At 41.4% G+C, this 14,394-nt stretch overlaps 1 protein-coding gene across 1 annotated transcript in view; it reads left to right on the top strand.

The window, feature by feature from the left end:
• Positions 1-13,991, top strand: part of PPP1R14C (protein phosphatase 1 regulatory inhibitor subunit 14C) — a 57,033-nt gene extending 43,042 nt beyond the window's left edge. Inside the window, exons 2-4 of the mRNA XM_070951926.1 lie at positions 3,640-3,723; positions 4,226-4,258; positions 12,321-13,991. Coding sequence (XP_070808027.1) covers positions 3,640-3,723; positions 4,226-4,258; positions 12,321-12,395 — 192 coding nt within the window. The 3' untranslated portion in view covers positions 12,396-13,991. The remainder of the gene's footprint in view (positions 1-3,639; positions 3,724-4,225; positions 4,259-12,320) is intronic.
• Positions 13,992-14,394: the final 403 nt, after the last annotated feature.

The raw sequence follows: 14,394 nt of genomic DNA, 5'->3' as shown, positions 1-14,394 counted from the left end.
TGACACCCGTGCATTAGGTGTAAGCAAATAAAGAACTGAACTCAGTTGGCTGTGTCATCTCTGGGTTTTGGCCTAACAGTTGACAAGGTAATGTTCTGTGTGTGCTTGTATTGAAAAAGTGGAATCTCAGGTTTCCCCCTTCGTTTTGACATAGCAATTCAGTTCATTACAGAGTTGTTACATTTGTGTCAGAAGCAAGACAATATATCATGGCTATTGCAGGTTCTGATGTTAGCCAAGTTGCCCCAAAATGATGAGCTTGAAATCTCTTTTAACTTTTCCATAATCATCTCTTATCTAAATCTGTCAGGTTATTATTATTAGAGACCCCGAATATGATGAAATCCTGTGGTTCTTATCGACTACTTTCTGCATCAGTTATCCAGCTGAACTTGTCAGAATGGCCTCATCTGGGCAAATTTGCAGTTGTTTGAAGTCTTCTCCACTTGTAGATAATCTTCTGAACAATTAATGATTGATGTTCAATTGTTTCACAATCATTTTCAGTCCTTTTCCAGACTTCTTTCTGAAAGTCTCAGAGAACTTTTTCAGTCTAGACATGGTGATGGTGTCAACAACAAAAAGAACTCAACATCTGAGGTCTAAATCACCTAGTCAGGTTCCTCCCTGATCATCTCTAATGTTGTTATAATTTGCACTTGATCTGATGCACCTGATTCTAATTTTAGGTCTTAGATGTCAACATAGGGGGAACTTCTTTTGGGCGTGACTCATCCAAAGTCTGCCTTCTGCCAGTCTCATCTGCTAGACAATACTAGTTTAACTCCATACTAAAGTCCACATAAACAATTTATGAGTATAAAAATGACTAAGCAATGCAGTGAAGCTTGCTCTTTAGTAAATCAAAGTCCATATATAGGCTGGCTCATTAGATGTAACAGTATCGGCAAGGCTGCTGCCATCTGAGCAGACTTTCCTATGGGGTAAATTCATTAAATCAGAAGCAGGGCTTCTCCTGAATGTTGCATGCTCAACTTCACTATGTAAGTCATGGTTAATATTCTGCGAATGAAACTAATTTGATTTCTTGGCCTAGATAAGTTTTAGGAAAGCTAATTGAAGGAAGGTATTTGATTTCAGTCAGATGAATAATCAGAGTGCTATGTAAACAGTAGAAACCTTGCTTTGCTAAACAAATGTCTATATTTGTGTCTGAATACCATTACTTTCTAAAAATAGATGCATACAATTTTGGAAGGGTATCATTACAGAAGCCTTGTGAACACCAATAAAGCCGAAGCAACTATTCTATGAAATGATTGTAAATTGTCAGTGGGTTTTCTGAGTGGTCACAGGAAAACATCTCTGGTTGCGTTATGGAAAACAGAAATTGAAACCCAAAATGTAGGACAGGATGAGAAAGAAACTAAAGACTAATAATGTTATTTATAAAAGATGTATCTTGATAAATCTTTTAAGAATATTTTCCATATATAGTCACACCCACCTCTAGATTTCTTAGACCATTTTACTGTCAGAAAAGAGTAACATCTCAGTAAAAGCAATAAACTATCCAATGTAATTTAACCTAAGGCATACTTGCATTATCAGGCTGATATGCTGTACAGCAGGAGTGTCAAACTCAAGGCCCGGGGGCCGGATCCAGCCCATGGTGTACTTAGATCTGGCCTACAGGGCCACCCTGGAAACAGCAAAGGACCAGCCCGCAGTGCTTCTTTCAGCAAAAACAGAGCTCAGGAGGGCCTCATGCGGCCCTCCCGAGTTCCGTTTTCGCTGACAGAGGGTTGCAGGAGGCTGTGGCAGCTGAAAACAGAGGTCGGGAGCCCATTTTCTCTGGCAGAGTGCTCTGGCCGCCACAGGCGCCCCCAACATGAGTGACATCGAGCTGACCATGCCCACCTGGCCACGCCCACCCCGGCCCCCCGAGGTCAAATATAACCCTGATGTGGCCCTCAATGAAATTGAGTTTGATACCTCTACTGCGTCAAGTGCTGGCCCCGCACCTACCTGGTTTAGCGAAAGGGGGAAAAAGTCTTGACACGTCATGTGATACTGCCATGACGCCGTGAGTTTGACACCCCTGGTCTACAGCAACTTATAGTGACCTTCCTGCTATTAAATTGGTGTTGCTGTTATATAACCTTGCGTGTTGTAAAATTTAAGCATCCTCTTTATTTACTTATTTTTTGTCTACTTCTAAGCTATCCTGATGAACTTTACCACATGTTTTCTCTAAATTGTTCATGTGCTATAAATTGAATTGGCATGTGTTTGAAGTTGGTCCCTGGGCATATCAGCTTCAGAAAAAGAATAGTGCAAATATTTCTAACAAATTTCTGAGATGCTTGGACTTAGAATCCACAATTTAATGGAAGTAATTCTCTGTACTTAGTTCTTAAAAGTAGAATAATGTGAAAAAGAGCTTTGTTAAAAAAAAATTAACTTAGAAGATTCATGGAGAAATCACATTAATCTAAGAATTGGTTCCCACGATTGTTGGTAACCAGAAAAATATTTATTTATTTTTATTGCTTTAATGGAACTAGGTTTTGTTTGGCTTTCTTGGCCTTGTTTTGACAATGTGCGCACCAAAGAGTTAACTATTATTACTTTTCTCACTCATCCACTTCTATAATGGAATCATAGAATCTGTTTCAGCAATGTGCTTGGAGTACACTTTCTGTATGATTCTATTTTAAGAGCAGCTTAATTTCACACAAGATCTCGTTCCCCCTTGATTATACTGAATACAATTATAGGAAGTAACTTATTTTTCCTGAAGCTGACATCGTCATCTTGGGGAGGGGAGAGAGAGGCAGTTCGTTCTCCTAAGTAGGTTGCCTTTCTTCCTTTTTGTCTGCTCTTCTTCCCATGTACACATTTGCAAGTAGTGATGTAGCTTTCAGGAGACTTAGAATGGTGTAATGGATTGTGTGAATAACCTTGAGGAACCAGGGGAAGAGATGCTGCCTAAGAAACAATCAGACAAGAAAGGGAGAAGCCCCCAAGGACTAAAAAGAGAGAGAGAGAGAGAGAGAGAGAGAGAGAGAGAGAGAAACCTTAGGCAGAACTGTCCCCAATTGATCACCCATTTAAAAGTGGCAGGGAAAGTTGCACCTTCAGATTTACAAGATTCTGTTAATGTAGCCTTGCAATAAAGTAGAATTAGCTTATCTAGTCTTGTTTCCTTTCTGGTTTACTTGGAAGGCTGACAAACTGCTCTTGGTTTCCTCTGGATAAACAAAAGAAAGATTCCAACAATGCAAGTCTGAATGCGTGACATCTACTTTACAAAGCTCAAGTGCAATTTTCCAGCTCTTGGCCTAATTGGCATGGGAGTAATAGAGGATAAATGGCATGTCCCAGGTTTCTGCCCAGAGAGCTCATGTTACTGGTTTTTTTTTTAAAAAAAAAACGCTGGGCTAGGCACCTGCTTCTCTTTTATATGCAGAGGAGTCGCCAGCTGGCTACAAGTCTAACCTGGCCCGGTGCCAAATGTCAGGAGAGTGGCTTAAAAGGTGTGTGTATGTGTGGGTGAGTACATTATTAGAAAGAATGAATGAACTGCCATTCAATTTTTTGGAGCTGACTAAAAAGGAAGTGAAAAATATAGCTTAAACGCAGTTGAATTTCTCACCCAGCTTTCTTGTTTTCTAGGAAGAAGAGATGCCAGATGTAGAAATTGATATTGATGATCTTCTGGATGCTGCTAATGAAGAGGAGAGAGCCCTCAAATTACAAGTTAGTTTAATTTTTAAGAGATTTGGGAGAATGGCACTGAATCCCACTTTAATTCAGGCTATCTGTCTTCTAGGACATCTTTTTAATGTTTGGAGAGCAGATTAATAAAGCACAATGAAAAAGGGTAAATTTAAGTCTGTAACAGCTATGAATTGTGGTATGAGGATTAGCATTCCCGTGATTTGATGGCATACCTGTATGGGTTTCCAAGAATGTGTCACTGTCTGTCTGGCACTTTCTATTGGTCAGGAAAATAGTACATATTAACACGGGGAGTGCTTCCCTTATCATACTTCTGCTATAACAATGAGTGACAAGGGAAAATATTATGGGTCAAAGTATTAAGTTTTTGATTGATGATTGATTTTCACACCCATGAGAGAAGCCTGTTTTGCATATGCTTCCCTTAGAAAAGATGTGTGAGCTATCCAGAAGTAACCAGTTCTTATATAGGTGAAAGAGGAATGAAAGATAACTGATGCTTTTATTATTGTACTTCTAGGAAGCGCTTGTAGATTGCTACAAACCTACAGAGGTAAACAAATTTTATATTATTTTACATGTAAAAACTTACTATGGTCTTCTGTATAGGCAGCAGTTATATATGCCAACTATCCTGATCAACACAGATAATCAAATAATTACTTTCAGTGTTTATTATATGTAATTAAAAATTTAAAAATGCAACTCACACAGACTTGTAGAGTAGTGACAGCTATCCTTTTTCGGACCGAGTGCCCAAAGTGCGTGCCTGAACCCCCCAAATACAATGCGCATGCGGCCCTTCCCCCGTGCATGCACATGCACCCCTGCATGTGCCCCGCCGCCTGTGCATGCACAGACGGGGCCCCGCATGTGCCCCGCCCCTGCACATGTGTGCATGTCCCCCCGCATGCACCCCACCCCCACGCACGCACCCTACCCCCATGCATGTGCAGCAGATACCCAAAGACCAGCTGGCTAGTAGGAGGCACGTGCACATGCACGGCGGAGCTGAACTGGGGCGACGGCTCGCGTGCCATCAGAAAGGGCACTGTGTGCCACCGGTTCGCCATCACGGTTCTAGAGTTAAAGTCAGATATAGTATTGTTTGGTAGTGCTTATAAACTTCATTTATTTTAATTCTTTGGATTGGAAAAGTACTTCATCATCTTGAAGGAAAAAACACACACATATATTTAAATGCAAGTTCATACAACCTTTAGAGATTTTATTACAGTATTTTCCTGCCATTAAAAAAAGAACTGTTAATGGCTGCCACAAAGAATGCAATCAATTCACCTATGTTGGCTACTCCTAGAGTTTATTAGATCATTTGACCTTGAAAACTATTTTTTAATTTTATAAAACTGGATCTTGCATTGCTGAATTATTGTATGTTAAAAATATAAGTATCAATCTTATGTCTAGTCCCATTCTTATTCTCTGCAAGAATGCTTTTACACAGTAGTTGTTTCAGATTTTTAACCTTGTTGTGAGTGATAATTGAAGTGTGCGTGACTATAGCAGCTGTATGTGAACAATAGGGATGACCTTGAAACACTTGATATCTGCTGATATAGAGATAGAAATACGCTACATCTCTCTGCCTCCTTCTCTCCCTCCCTGTTTAGTCTGGTCCTCCCCACTTAGAAAATGTTATTGGACCATGCTTTATTTTTCAGTTCTCGGGAAAAAAAATAGCATGCCCTTAGATGAAAATAGTAAGTAATCCTTTTAAAATACCATAATCATGGTATGAATCCATGTCTTCTTCTAGATATTGGAAAGATTTGGTGGAAGAAATTTAATATCTGATTCAATAGATTGTTATTCTGTTCTGTCAGAAACAAAGTTTAGAAAGCTTCTTCCAACTACAGGAATATAATGCACAGAACTGCCCCAAGGCTTTATTTCTATATTACCATCTGGAAAATACAGTCAAATTATTAGAGGTAATCCAATTGTGTTTTTAGCATCTATGCTGTAATTTACTCAAAAAAAAAAATTAAATTCTTTTTAGGTGTTAGCTGCATTTGAGAGATGCATGGCCAAATACATCAAACAAACAAACAAACAAACAAACAAACAAACTTGCTATTTTTAAAAAGATATATACCACTGTGTTTGTGCTCCTGGCAACAAGCCTGATGTTCTCATATTATGAATTGTCAGTTTTGGTTTCTGAATTCAGAGAAGAAAAAACTTACAGGAAAGTTGCATTGATGTAAACAACTGCTTATGTCCTGTAAACCCATGTGGCAGAATATGTCACCCCCTCCCCCAAAGTTCCTAAGAGCTAAATCTGCTGAGGATTTATAGGCAGTAATTTTTGTCAGTAGAAGCACAATAGCAATAGTCTTAGTTGTGGTAGCGTATTTTGAATATCTTTGCCTGTTAATCTTGAGGCAAAACTCCTTCCATAATAATAGTCCATAGTTCAGCTTTTGGGCAGCTTATGTAACAACACTGATATTCTGAAGAAATCTGATACATTCTGCATTTGGAAATGATTTGGCCTACAAGTTTATGTTTAAATCCTTAGTGAAATGTTACAATAGCAAGAGCAATAGACTGGATTTTATACCGCTCCATAATCCTTTATAGCAGGGGTGAAATGCTCCCAGTTCAGACCGGATCGCCCGATCCGGTAGCGATGGAAGCGGGTGGTTCGGAGAATCAGTAGCAAAAATCCCTGCCCCCTCCCCCCCACTGCCCAGCTGGGCCGTGCAATCATCAGAGGCTTTTTTTTTTATTTTTAAAAGCATTTTTTCTACAACGTCTTTGGCCGAAAAAATGCTTTTAAAAGTAAAAAAAAATGCCTCTGATGATCGTGCAGCTCAGCTGGGATCGTCAGAGACTTTAAAAGCATTTTTTTACAGCCTCTTCAGCCGAAGAGGTTGTAGAAAAAATGGTTTTAAAAGTAAAAAAAAAAAAAAAGTTGGCCACACCCACTCAATCATATTACCTTCCCCAAGCCACGCCCACAGAACCGGTAGTAACAAATTTTACATTTCACCACTGCTTTATAGCACTCTCTGAACAGCTTACAGAGTTGACATATTGGCCCCAACAATCTGGGTCCTCATTTTACTGACCTTGGAAGGATGGAAGGCTGAGTCAACCTTGAGCTGGTCAGGACCGAACTGCTGGCAGTGGAATGCAGAGTTAGCCTGCAGTACTACATTCTAACCACTGCACCACCACAGCTCTCTGCTACCCACAATCTTCCCCACCTGGTGCTGTTTATATGGTGAATGCTAAGGTAGGCAATAAGAGTAGATCAAAGCTCTGATACACTACATGAGACAACTCTCTAAGATTAGTGATTTAAATGTGTTGTACAGCTGCTTATAGCATCAGTGCAAAGTATTTGGATGTCTTTCATGGCTATTTACACACCAGCTTTACCCCTTGCTAAACAAACACCCTGCTGTTGGGTTGTTTTTCCATGGCTTTCATTAATTCTCCAGCTTTTTAACATACAAGATATTCTCTCTTTATCTCTGTTGTTCACATGCATTGGATTTATGTTCTACAAGAAGTGAACACTGCAATTGGGTGGGGTGGGGTGGGAATGTAAGGATGCCTTATCTCAAGAGTAAACTTGGTGGGTGCCAACAATTAAAAATAGTTTCTGTCCCCGTAACATTAGTCTTGAGAAAGATATTCTTTGCAAGCCAGTTGTACACAGCATTTAGGCATTTTCCAAATAAGGAAATGGTAAAATAAAAGTCCAGTAGCAGACCAAAAAAGACAATGTTTCAACAATTGGTGTTTTGATCTAAAAAAGTATGTACAATTGTACCTTTTATTGGATACTTCAAAGTCTCGATCCATTGGCACTTAAAATAGCTCTATTGCCTGGAAAGAGAAGCTCCTGGCATCAGAAGCCTCTAGGAAATGTTTGGCTATTATAACTAATGATGCTATTAATAAATACTTAGTTCCATTTTCCAGATAGCAACCTAAAATAGAGTTATGCTTAGTGTGAAATTTCAGTGATGGCGTTTTAAGGAAAGTGCCATTAATATTTGAGCAGAAAATGTTTGATAGTGCCTTCTAATTTATTCAGATGAAACCTAGGATTGGGGAAATCAGTTCTTTATTATGGGAATCAATGCACATGTTTTAAAATACATTACCACAGTGCCTAGTTGGCTAGAAACAGGAAGTAGGTTCACATTTCTTCAAAATTTCATGTTTCTTCAAAAATTACCAAGTTGCTCAAATTTTTTCCTTTCCTCTCTAAAATTAAGCTTGGCCCTCAGTTAGCAAAGTTAGACATAATTACAGTAGATTAAATGACCTTGGTGATTCTTCAGAAGCTACCGGAAGGAAATAATTGATTTTATCTCAACATATATACCTCTCTATATACAGTATGTGATAGAAACAAAGCAGCCTTAATGTCTATGGAGATTCCCAGTCATTCAGGTCATAATTGTCTCAAAGGTGCTTTTTTTTTTCTTCCCCAAAAGACAAGTGGACTGTTTTTTGAGGAAGAAGAAGAAGACGTTTCGCATCTCATTCAAGAAGCTTCATCAGTTAAACTGATGAATAGCATAAGTCCGGTTGCCTTTTGGGGAAAAAGCACTTTTGAGACAATGTAACTTTAAAGGGGTAAAAAAGGAGGATTGTCATGAACTCCACTCTTCTAAACAAGAATGTCACTCCAACCATTCCTGCATGTTCCCTAGGACTGGAGAATATTCTCTAGACCAGGGGTGTCAAACTCCGTTTTCCTGGCAGAGGGTTACAGGAAGCCGTCCCAGCTGAAAACGGAGCTTGGGAGTCCATTTTCACTAGCAGGACATTCAGGCCACCACAGGCGCCCCCCGACACAAGTGATGTCAAACTGGCCATGCCCATCCCGGGCCCCTGAGATCAAACACAAACCTGATGTGGCCCTCAATGAAATTGAGTTTAACACCCCTGCTCTAGGCCCTTTCCTTTATGCCAGGGGTCATCAAACTTTTTGAACAGGGGGCCACTTCAGGGTCCCTCAGACTTTTGGGGGGCCGGACTAGCTAGGTGGGTGTGGTGGGGGCCCCCATGTGACTGGGTGAGCATGGCTTGGTGGCCTTGTGACTGGGTGGGCGTGGCTAGGTGGCCATGTGACTGTGGGCGTGGCTTGGTGGTCATGTGGGTGGGTGGGTGGGCGTGGCCAATTTAGCAGTCCATTTTGCCAATTTAGTAGTCCATTAAATAATACACACAAATGAAACTTTAATTTGTTTTCCTCCTGGGAGTGTTTTATTTGCTTTTGTTGACTTTTCTTTTTACTAGATCATTTTTTAAGTTGTTTACGAGTCTAGTGGTCCACTTCAGAAAACTCAGTTTTGCAGCAATTCTTCTCAGCCCCAAGGAGGTTACAATCGACATTCATCCATCTCTCTCTCTCCCTCTCCCTCTCCCTCCCTCTCTCCTAGAAGAGCAAATGGGGGTGGGGAAGACAAACCTTTCTGAATCCCATCCCATTCCATTCCATTCTCTCTCCCCCTCCCATCTCTCTGTCAGGAAAGAGACAGCTCTTACAAGAGCAAATGGGGGTGAGGAAGAGAAACTTTGCTCCATTCCATTCCATTCCATTCGCTCTCTCCCTCCCATCTCTCTGTCAGGAAAGAAATGTCTCCTACAAGGGCAAATGGGGGTGGGGAAGAGAAACCTTGCTCCATTCCATTCAGTGGTGGGATTCAATTTTTTTAACAACCAGTTCTGTGGGCGTAGCTTAGTTGGGGGTGTGTGGCTTAGTGGTCATGTGACCGGTGGGCGTGGCTAGCTGGTCATGTGACTGGGTGGGCGTGGCTATGTGCATAGGGACTACTCAGAGGGCTGAAAAAAGTCATTTCTGACTGGTCCTCACACTTTTGACCGGTCCTCACACTTATGACCATCCTCACATTTATGCCCATTGCAGCATTCTTAACAACCGTGTCACTCATTTCACAACTACTTCTCTTCACCATGGTGAAAAGATAGGGTGTAAAACGTAAAATGTGAGGACAGTCGTAAGTGCAAGGACTGGTCAAAAGTGCGAGGACCCATCAAAAATAACTTTTTCAGCCCTTTGAGTAGCCCATATGCACATAGGGACTACCCAGAGGGCTAAAAAAAGTGATTTCTGACAGGTCGTCGCACTTTTGAGCAGTCATCATTTATGCCAATTGCAGCACTTAATTAAATTAATTAAATAAAAATGACCTACTAGAGCGGTCGGAGGCAGTCCAAAGCAGGCGTTTGGGCCGGCTGCAGGGCAAGGTGATACAACCGGGGTAGGTAGGCCGCTGCTGCCCAGGTGGGAGGAGGGCGCAGGCCTACAGGGCTGGCTGCAGGGTGAAGCGATCGGATGGGGTAGGTCGGGGGTCTGCAACTTTAAACACTCAACCTTAAACACATGTAAACACTTAAATACAACCTTAAACCTGGGTGGGCATTGCCAACTCCAAATCACTTACTCCCACCCAGGTTTTGTGGCTCCCAGTATTTTCTTTTAAACAGGTATCTCTGTGTGTCTCTTTCATCTCTTCATCTCTTTCTTTCACTCTCCCTCTCTTTCTCTCCTTCATCTCTCTTTCTCCCCCCTCTTTCTCTCCTTCATCTCGCTTTCTCTCCATCTCTCTTTCCCCCCCCTTTCTCTCCTTCATCTCTCTTCCCCCCCCTTCTCTCCTTCATCTCTCTTTCTCCTCTCCCATCCGGGCGGTGGTGGCAGCAGCACACCTACTGCACCATCGGGTCACGATGGGTGGGCTTGGCCACCTTTTTTTTTTTTTTTTCTTTTAAAAGCATTTTTTCTACAACCTTAAGAGGTTAGAGAAAAAAATGCTTTTAGAAGCCTCTTATGATCAGGCAACTAAGCTGGGATCTCCAGAGGCTTTTAAAGGCATTTTTTTTCCTACAACCTCTTCGGCCGAAAAGCCAGCCATGCGAGGAGTGAGTGGGAGTGGTGGGGCGGGGGGCAGGGCAGGGGGTGGGGCTGAATCCCATCACTGTGCGGGCCGGATATATTGTGTCAGCGGGCTGTATCCGGCCCGCGGGCCATAGTTTGAGGACCCCTGTTTTATGCAGACCACTGTATTGTTATTGAGGGATTTGAAAGCCAATTCATAAGCCAAAGACGGTCAAAGAAATCCTTAGAAGCAAATTATATGGCTGCCCCTCTCACAGAAAGTGACTCTGAGTTGCAGTCCAGGTTTATGCATAAAAATATATTGTTTTGACATTAATCAAGTTGTCAAATACAGAAGCAGGTACAGAATAAAGATCAGTTAACCTTAGATAAGTCACGTGTTTGGTCCTTCACTGAGGTGTCACATGGAACATAAAGCACAGGAAAATAACACTTTAAAAGATTTCAAGAAGATGACTATATCATCTTCCCTCTCCCCCTGTACATCCCACCTCTTGAGCTCTGTTTTTGCTGGCAGAGGGCAGCAGGAAGCCATTGCAGCCGAAAACCTGGGCCACCACAGGCACCACAACACGGGTGATGTTGAGCTGGCCAGACCCATGCTGGCCATATCCGCCCTGGCCGTGCCCCCCCCCCCCAAGGTCAAACACACCCTGATGCGGCCCTCAGTAAAATCGAGTTTGACACCTCTGTTTTAGTGAGAATGGGGAGGATATGCTGAATGGGGATTAAACTGATAAGGCAAGTGGTCTGAAAATTACATGAGAAAAATATTGCCCTTTGCTATGATGGTAGCAATCATCTGCTGCAACTGAACGAAGCAAGTGGATTGGAATGGTAAAAAAAAATTAATATCTTTAGAGCCTCACACTTTATATGGGCTCCCTCTGCTATAGAAACCTAGCAATGGCTTTAGTTGTCTAGAATTCAAAAGTGATGATTTTATTGGATGTATCTTGATGTAGGGGTTTTGAAGAGAATTGAATGGCTGATGCAGCTAGTCGTGGATTTACAACAGTTCATTTAGTGACCATTCAAAGTTATACTAGCAATAGCACTTAGACTTATATACCACTTCACAGTGCTTTATAGCCCTCTCTAAAAGGTTTACAGAGTCAGCATATTGCCCCCAACAATTTGGGTCCTCATTTTACTCACCTCGGAAAGATGGAAGGCTGAGTCAACCTTGAGTCAGTAAGAATCGAACTGCAGGCAGCTGGCAGGCAGCAGAAGTAGCCTGCAGTACTGCATTCTAACCACTGCGCTATCATAGCATTGAAAAAAATGACCGATGATTGTTTTTCATACTCGTGACCGTGGCAGCATCCCCGTTGTCACATGATCAGAATTCAGACACTTGGTAACTGACTCATATTTATGATGGTTGCGGGGTCAAGCAGTCTGCTTTGGTAACCTTCTGACAAGCAAAGTCAATAGGGAAACCAGATTCGCTTAACAACCGTGTTAGTAACTTAACAGCTGAAGTGATTCACCTAACAACTGAGACAAGAAAAGTCGTAAAATGGGACAGAATTCACTTAACAAATGTCTCACTTAGCAACAAAAGTACAGGGGCTCAATTGTGGTCGTAAGTCAAGGACTTCCTGTATTTGATATGTAAGAACAGTGGAGGGTGGAAGATACTTGCATCTTGAAGATACTTACTGTTAATCAGTGATTTCACCCACCCACCCCTTTTTTTTTTTAGGATTTTATCAAAGAACTTCTAACTCGGATAAGAGGGATGAGGAAACTGAGCCCTCCTCAAAAGAAGAGTATATAAGTGAACATGGAGCCCTCTTGAGAGAAGTGATCAATAAACTGGAACTATTAAACAAGACACCTGCTAGTTTGGTCGTTATAAGCAATTTTCTCTTTTTTGGTTGAATTCTGACATTTTAAAGAATCCAACCCCTTCTGTTTAAGGCAGTTTTTTCAAGTGTGATTTTATTTTATCACAAATAGCAACGTTACGGATGCTGCTTTTACTACCTGCGGATGATCAAGATAGATGGGAAAACATCCACTTTAGAGGGACTTTCCTAGGCAGTAATTCTGCCTGATGTAAAACTACTAGGGAAACGCTGTTCCTTTACAACCAGTTTGATCATTAAGTTGTACACCAGACTCATGGATGTTAAGGTTCTTGTGCTTGTGTACATAAATTATCAAGTGAGTGTTACTATTGATTCACATCGGTGGAAACGAAATGTGCTCTAAGTAACAATATAAACCGAAGTTATAACCAATGTGGTGTTGCGGGCAAGGGGGTGGGGGAAGGGGAGGGATGCAGTTTGTTCAGTGGGGATGCTGCCACTGTTAAAGCATTGCAACAAATGCCTCAATTCACAAAGCAACACATAAGCAAACTGGGGTCCAAGGGCTTGATTTTTTAAGGTACTATTACCAACTTTGAGGCTCAGCCAGATATAATCTCTCTTCATTTTATGATCTGTTAGGATTGATCAACCTACTGCTAAAGAGTCTGGTAAGACAGCAAGAAAAAGGTCAATACCATTATGGGAAGGTCCTGGAGAGAGACTATCTCCATAGATATCTTGGTAAGAGGGGAAATGGAAGTCAAGCCAGTGGTGGGATTCAGCCGGTTCCCTCCGGATCGCGCGAACCGGTAGCGGTGACCGCGGGAGGCTCCGCCCACCCACCCGGACATAACGTGCAACTACTGCACATGCGCAGAAGGCTGTGCGCATGCACAGAGGTGGCGCGTGCGCTCACATTTGCGAACCGGTAGGGAAGGAAAGTGAATCCCACCTCTGAAGTCAACCCACCCCTTCTTATAATAAGAATATCCAGCTATCGCTTCCTGTTTTGACATCCAATTTGGTAGGTTGGCTGGCTGGCTGGTTGTTGGCTAAGTGATCTAGGTTGTAAAGATGAAAGCTTGTTCCCCAAACTCTTCAGGAAAACATTCTTTGTTCTAATGCAGTGTTTCTCAACTTTAGCAACCGAATGCCCTGTTTCCCCAAAATAAGACATCCCCTGATAATAAGCCCAATCGGGCTTTTGAGCGCATGGCAATAAGGCCAAGCGCTTATTTCAGGGTTCAAAAAAAATATAAGACAGGGTCTTATTTTCGGGGAAACACGGTAGCATGCTGGCTGAGGAATTCTGGGAGTTGGAGTCCACACATTTTAAAGTTGCCAAGGTTGAGAAACACTGCTGTAATATTTCACAAGCTACCATCTGCTGGTAGATGCTAGTCTGGCATTTTATATCAAGGGTGCTCTGAACATAATTTTATTTTTTAAAAAAGAAGAAATACATGTTTGTGGACTTTATGTATACCGGCAAGCTTTTTTAAATGTATTTAATTTTGTAATGTTTTATTAATGACTTTATTTACCAGATATTTACTCAAATAAATGCAACAAATTGAGATGCTGTTGTGTATATGTTACCTATTGATAGAAAACTGGAACATGAAGGCGAAAAAGCTATTTTACGTTTGGGTAGGTAACTAACAACTTCATAAACTATATACACACTGTTTCCTAAAGAGTTGACACATATATGCCCTTCAACAGCTTTCCACTGTTTTCAGAATTATTTTTAAATGATACAGTTATCTCAATGGCAAAATTTCATGAAGAGGAGTGTGTTTCCCAAGCACATTGTGCTTTGTTTTAATATTGTGAGTTACATAAAGATACGTAAAACCTTTCTCCTCCTCACTTGAGCCAACTCCTGTCCCATGTACGTCTCTGAAGTAAATGTGAAAATAAGTTTTATTTCACCCCTGCCTTTTGTTTGAATCTTATAAT

The sequence above is a fragment of the Pituophis catenifer genome, unplaced genomic scaffold, assembly GCF_029215685.1.
Source record: "Pituophis catenifer annectens isolate HBS135680 unplaced genomic scaffold, rPitCat1.0.hap2 SCAF_1, whole genome shotgun sequence".
NCBI lineage: Eukaryota > Metazoa > Chordata > Lepidosauria > Squamata > Colubridae > Pituophis > Pituophis catenifer.
This window is presented reverse-complemented; position numbering and strand designations above follow the sequence as displayed.